Genomic DNA, 7280 nt, shown 5'->3' with positions numbered 1-7280 from the left:
GATTTTTTTAATATATAAATATAACATTAAATGATTTTTTTAGTATATAAATATAACATTAAATGATTTTTTAATATATAAATATAACATTAAATGATTTTTTTAATATATAAATATAACGTTAAATGATTTTTTTAATATATAAATATAACGTTAAATGATTTTTTAATATATAAATATAACGTTAAATGATTTTTTTAATATATAAATATAATGTTGAATGATTATCCATTGCCTGACAAGAAAAAGTTATTAATCATCTAGTTATTGATATCAGAACGAGTATCAAATCTAATGTCAACAAATATTTTTCATAACGTGTCCTGAAAAGAAATCAAATTTTGTTAATTCTATTTCTCATTTTTAATCCTCTCATGATATTCTTCATCGTTAAATTAAAAACTTATTTATCCCATTAACATTTATCCTTGAGTGACTTTTAGCCTTGATAAGTAGTGAGTCAAAAAAACAAAAAAAAACAAAAAAAAAACAATTTTAATGGAAAATATTTTATTTTGTTGAATTAAAATCGATTGACGATGATTCTATCGTTTCACGGGTTTTGTAGCCACGAGCACAAGGACAGGTTTACACAACTCTATGCTATTAGCATCCTCATCAATTTGCGGCATCAGTTGTGTATCTGATGGGGTACATAAAACAAGTGAGATTTCCACGGGACACGGTTCTAAAAGAAAGAAAAGAATATTACATTCAAACGTGTCGGTTGAGATAAAAAATTGAAACATGAAAGATCCGTACTTTGCTGAAATGTTAAAATCATTATTGAATCGACATTAAAATGATAAACCGCTTCCTGACCAGCAGAATGAATTTAGATCTTATTCCACTGACAATCTCAGGTAAAAAGTGGAATAAGTACACAGAAGATGCTGTTAAATCTGCTGCAAAGAAGACAGGCTTCCTCTACCTGTCAAGAAAACATCTGACTCCTGCTAGTATCCTGTATCTATCCAGGGTGAAACGATAAAGTTGTCGTCATAAAAAAAAACAACACTACAACTTTATTTTAAAACTTTTATTGAAAAAATCAATTTAAGTAATCTGATTATGTAGTAGAACTGACATCTATTCAATGTAGCCGCCTTCAGCCTCAATCACTGCTTCGATATGGATCTGGAACTGGGAGCATGCCTTTTTCACAAGTGCCAGTAGGAGCTTGCCAAATACTCAGCAGATGGCGACAACCAGGCTGGCTTTGGTATTATGGGAGGTCATGTTGGTGATGTTCTCGACGTATGATCAAACGAAGTAGTCAAGCCGGTTCAGGTCAAAGGAGGAGGAGGAGGGCTAGTGAGAGAAAAGTACAAAGTCATAGCACTCCTTCTGAAGCCAAGCTTGAGTTTCTTTGGACTTGTGAGCTGGCACCAAGTCGTGCTGCCACACCCAGGGTCTGCCAGCAGCCACCTGATTGCACCAGGGGATCAACACACTCTTCAGCACATCCAGATACATTTTGGTGTTGACTTTCAAGCCAACTTCAAAGATGTGAGGTGGCATAATGTGGCCCTCACTTAAAACCACACCAAAGACCATGACCGGAAACTTTGTTGAGATGTGCCCTCAAGTATTGAACCACCCAAATTTGTATTTTGAGGGTGCTGGCAATGGTCCTGTTGTCATAACTTGGATCGGTAGAGAGCATGAGTTGTACAGCGGAGCATTTCTGATCTCACTCGTTGAACATTGTGTCACTTTCAGACATGATAGAATACTCCTATCACTCTTGGAATTTGTACACAACTGGCCAACTAGTAGATGGTTTGCAACAAAAAAAGAAAACCGGTTTCCATTAAATGGAAATGGAATCATGTCATCTTTTCTAGGGCAACAATTTTATTATTCCACACTCTACAAAGTCATCATTCGTTCACGCATGGAATATTGTTGCCACATCTGGGCTGGTGCATCTACCAATAAACTCTTCCTCTTAGAAATGCTGCCAAAGGAATCATATATTCTTTCACTGCTTTCAGACGTTGGAAAATATTCTATTCGTCTTGTTCACTTTTGGAATTCTTCCTCTACTCACCTCTGATGGTATCAACATGCAGAAATTTAAATATAATGTGAACAAACATATTGGTCCCTATCACTGGAGCCTCTTATGCTACAGTAGCAATACACCTTATTTGGGGAGAACAAAAATAAAAACAGTAGATTACAATAATTATATCGAGTTCTTCATTTTAGCAACCGAATTATTTTCAACTGCACTAACATATGACATAAGGCTGAAAAGCAACAGTAAACTAACTCTCCATTCTCAAAGGAGGAGGCAAGCCTAGGAGGGATTACTTTATAGGATTCAGCCAGTCCCCCCTGGCATGTCAGGATTATTGCAGAAGCCAACTTGAACTGATATGAAATATGCTGCTGGCCTGCTAATAATTTTATATATTATGCTAATATGTATTTGAAAAAAAATGATTTTATATATTATGCTAATACGTATTGGAGAAAAAAAAATGATTTAAGCATCAACTTCTAAAGAGAAGCAAATTTAAAGAAAATTTTATTTTTCTTCAAAACAAATATAACTGAATTTATTTTTATTAGTCTGATCTTTTTTTTATGTTTTTAATTAAAATCCAGTTCTTTCTTTGTCATGCGTTTTTATGCACCTTTCTGCTTCATTCGTTTTCATTCGTTTTCGCTCCTATTTGATTTTATTGGACTTTTTTTTCTTTTTCAATTGAGATCATGGAAAATTTTTATGAAATTCAATCATAGAACATTATTAGTTTTAACGATAGTTTAACTTCCATAAAGAAAAAATACAAAATAATTTTATAAGAAATAAATCATCTTTTATTAACTGTTTTTGCACTTTTCTGCAGTAAAGATTTTTTCATATATGTTTGACAATTTTGTAACGAGACATCTACATAATGTCGGCTAAGGAGAACAAGGTTTAAATCAATATAATGTGCAAGATAAACTGCGAACTCCATTTAATCTCATCATCTCACTTGTGTATATTCACTTGTTGGTTTTATAACGAGTAAATTTGTAAATGTTTATCAAAATAATGTGAATGTATTCTTCTATGTTGAAATCAAATCATTATCTCGTCGTCATTTTTGAGCATCTCGTGTTCATGCAGGTGTTATTACCTTCCGCTTTTTTGGAAGGTTGCGATTGCCTAATTGCTGAAGTTACAATAAAAAATTTAATCTGATATTCATGTTGTGCCAAACATGAAACAAAATGAAATACACTTTCATGTTAGGATCAAAGTGCAGTATTTGTTCTATTCAAAAAATGCTACAATAATATTGTAGGGTTCGGCATATGTGCTGGTTGACTGCAGAATAGAAATATGTCAAACACCTGCAACGTTTTTGGAGACAGCTCCATAACGATTGATATTTTGAAAATAGATCAACAGAGTATATGGACAAGTATGTTTTAGGTTGAGCAAAAGTGGTACCATTGTATTATGGGGTCAGGTATGAATACAGACGTCCATTGAATGGAAATAGTTTCAAACATGGCAGCAATATATGAAAGATGAAATTGTGGAATTTCCTCAGGTCTCGCTAGTTTGACTGATTACCTAAAGAAACGATTGCAATCACTAATTGCTTGATGAAATAAAAACAAAGTATGACAAATTATTTGCAAACAAATAGAATTGCTCATGACAAAAAAATTTTGAAAATGAATCAAATGAAAAAAGTTCCTTACCCGACCAAAGCCAATGAGAGAGAATGACTTCTGTGAGTAGATGTGAACGCAGAGGACCTAACTTTCGGAAATCATTTAGTTTGGGTCTGATCAGTTGCACATGCAAGTCAGGATACTTGACCTAAAGAAAGAAAAGAAACAAATCGATAAATAGGTTTCATTTTGCATGGAAACTTATCAGCACTTAAGTGTTTTTCTTATATTAGGTATCACAAACACATCGTGTCAGTAAAAATGTATGAAAATAATGAAATTGTCTTCAAATTAAAATTGTGATATTCATTTAGTTTTTATTTTGATAAAATTTGGATGTAAACAAAATTAATCTTTCTATAAAAATACAATTTGTTTTTCGTGTATCAAATTTTTTTTTTATATTTCAGTTTTGAGTGATAATTTCACTTTTTATTTCATAATTTATTTTTTATGTTGACATTTTTTATGTTGACATTTTTTATGTTGACATTTTTTATGTTGACATTTTTTATGTTGACATTTTTTATGTTGACATTTTTTATGTTGACATTTTTTATGTTGACATTTTTTATGTTGACATTTTTTATGTTGACATTTTTTATGTTGACATTTTTTATGTTAATATTTTTTATGTTGACATTTTTTATGTTGACATTTTTTATGTTGACATTTTTTATGTTAATACTTTTTATGTTGACATTTTTTATGTTGACATTTTTTATGTTGACATTTTTTATGTCGATATTTTTTATGTCGATATTTTTCAACAATGTGCAGGATATTCTATGTATGTGAAACAATCTTAAAGAAAAACGATCACTCATAAATATAGTTCGTTTAATATTGAATTTTTTTCTTATTTTATTACATTTTCACCCCAAGCAAGGCACAGTGCCACTTTGATGTAGGGGACTACTACCAGGGACATAAGCTACAGGGGTACTATGTGGTGAGTTGGGCAGCAAGATGTTTGGTTTGTTCACATTACACTTGAACTTCTGCATGTCAGTACAGTTGGAAAGGAGAAACCTGGAAGGGAATTCCAAAGTCTAGCAGTTCTGGGAAAGAAACTATTAGAGTAGAAGGACTTCTTACATCTCAGGATCTCAACTGTGAAGGGGTGGGACTTTGCTGCTTGTCGGGTTTAACAGGGGTATTTACGCCAAGGCATTTCGTTGGAGCATCCACCATAATTAAAATACTTGTAAAACAGGCAGAGGGATGCAAGATTTCGTTGGTGGGACAGAGGTCAAAGCTTAGATGACAGCTTAGGACCTCTAAGCTGTCTTTAATAAAAACAAAACTTAAGTTGAAAATGTTGAAAAATAATTTGATTTATTGTGTGTGTATATATATATATATATATATATATATATATATACATATATATAATGCTATGAATTGCATGAAGATGTGTTAGATAATAAAATGATTTTACATCAAAGTTGTGTGATTTTTGTACAATTTGGAAGGATTTTGCTTAATGTTTAAACAACACTTTAATCATAATGACGCGATACGTTTGTAAAGCAAAAAAAGTGGATTTTGACTGAAAAGTGGAAAAACTCACATTCCTTAACAGTGATTCGACAGAAACACCCAGCGGTAGATCTTGTTTCCTGGCTAGGGCAATGAACGCCGTTCTTCCCCATTCCCAGCATGCCCCACCCCTAAAACTGAACATTTGGGAGTGCTTGAGTATAAGATATGCCTGAGCAGTTAGATTGGGTTGACCTTCTCCTAAAGGGTTGAGGGTACCGGATTGACAGTTCCTGGCTGCTGTTCCCGACTGGTAGTACAGGAGCCCTAACTCTTTGGTAGCGCTTAGAGCGGCTGCTCCATCAACAGTTGAATAATATCGGGTTGTTTGCAGTGCCATGACGCGCATGGAAAGGGACCCTGCACTCATCCCCGGTGGGCTTTCCTGAGGCCACAATCCTAATTGGAGAAAGGTCAGCTGATGGTCTACTTGTGATGCATGTCTGAAGCTCCGCATAACCTCTTGCTTAGCTCCCCCTTACCGAAACTCTTAAAAAAAAATATGACGACAGTACAATCTAAAAATAAGCTTAAACCAGGATTAGGGACAAACAAATTCAACTTGCCTCCTCCCTTGAGGCTCTCATTCACAAATATCCGTGGGCTTAGAACTAACTTAGCTGATGTTGAAGCATTTCTCTTAACAAATACCCCGGATATCTTAGCACTAAGTGAGACTAACCTACACTCCTCCATTCCCTCTAACCACTTTAACATGCCTGGATATCTCCCACTCTGCCGTAAGGACTCTGACAGACATATGCACGGACTTGGAGTTTACATTCGTAATACCCTTCCCTTGACTAGAGAAACAAACCTAGAAACAGATGATCAAGCCTTTATGTGCTTTAGACTAAACGTGCAACACAGTATTAGCTACTATTATTTTCTCTACCGCTCTCCCTCGACTCAGGACTGCTCCATAATAAACAAAGTATCTGACAGCATAGACACGGCACTGTCCCTCGACACTAGCGCACAAATACATGTGTTTGGTGACTTTAATGTCCACCACAAAAACTGGCTTGGATTCTCTACTCACACAGATGCAGCGGGCAGCACAACCCATAGCTTCGCTATATCTCACTCCCTATCACAAATTGTTACGTTTCCAACCCGTTTCCCTGACCAGGAAGAACAACACGCATCACTTCTAGATCTGTTTTTGACCACAGTTCCCGATGACTGCATAGCGAAGGCCCACAGCCCACTCGGGAACGCTGATCATGCAGTGATAATGGTTGAAATCGCCCTAAACTCTAGACCCAAAACTGAAGAGCCAGTGCTCAAAACAACGAGATATTATAATAAGGCTGACTGGGAAGCCATCAGGGAACTAATTAGAGATGCTCCATGGAAAAATATTTTCTCTCTCCCTGCTGAACAGTGTGCAAACGAGACCACTGACTGGTTCAAAACTGCAATCGAAGCGCATGTTCCCATGCGGAAATTTTATAGTAAGCCCCACTCTCCCCAATGGTTTACGTCGACTTGTGCAACTGCCATTACTCAAAAGCAGCATGCATACCGTAGGTTTAACCGACATAAGTCCAGTTCAAACAGACTGAAGTATATAGAAGCTAGAAATAACGTTAAGAAAGAAATAGCGACAGCTAAGAGAGAATTTACGGAAACCACTAAAAAGCGCATCGAAGCACAAAAACTAGGAACTCGAGACTTCTGGAAAATCTACAACAGTGTAGTAAATAATGGGCAATCGACAATTCCCCCACTAACCAACAATCACGAGGTTGTCTCCTCAGCAACCGACAAGGCTAACATGCTTGCCAGTCGGTTTGCCTCAAACTCCACACTGGACCCTTCCAACCACCCCCTACCTGACTTTCCTATGCGCACAGACGCCACACTAGACGATCTGAAAACCACCCCTGCTCAGGTGCATGCTATCATAAAAAACCTTGACACCTCAAAAGCATGTGGACCCGATCTTATCCCAGCTGTGCTATTAAAAAAGTGCTCAGCCGAAGTAGCTCCAGTTCTCTCCAAACTCTACAACAAATGTCTTAATGAAGCTTGCTTTCCGGGCTGTTGGA

At 35.8% G+C, this 7280-nt stretch overlaps 1 protein-coding gene across 1 annotated transcript in view; it reads right to left on the bottom strand.

Moving 5' to 3' along the window:
* Positions 1-493: 493 nt before the first annotated feature.
* Positions 494-7280, bottom strand: part of LOC145291562 (integrator complex subunit 4-like) — a 99679-nt gene continuing 92892 nt past the window's right edge. The window contains exons 18-19 of the mRNA XM_080137625.1: positions 3712-3832; positions 494-688 (exon numbers count right to left, since the gene is read on the bottom strand). Of these exons, the coding sequence (XP_079993751.1) occupies positions 546-688; positions 3712-3832 (264 nt within the window). The 3' untranslated portion in view covers positions 494-545. The remainder of the gene's footprint in view (positions 689-3711; positions 3833-7280) is intronic.

Source organism: Euprymna scolopes, chromosome 12 (assembly GCF_053919585.1).
Source record: "Euprymna scolopes isolate OS-2025 chromosome 12, ASM5391958v1, whole genome shotgun sequence".
NCBI lineage: Eukaryota > Metazoa > Mollusca > Cephalopoda > Sepiida > Sepiolidae > Euprymna > Euprymna scolopes.
This window is presented reverse-complemented; position numbering and strand designations above follow the sequence as displayed.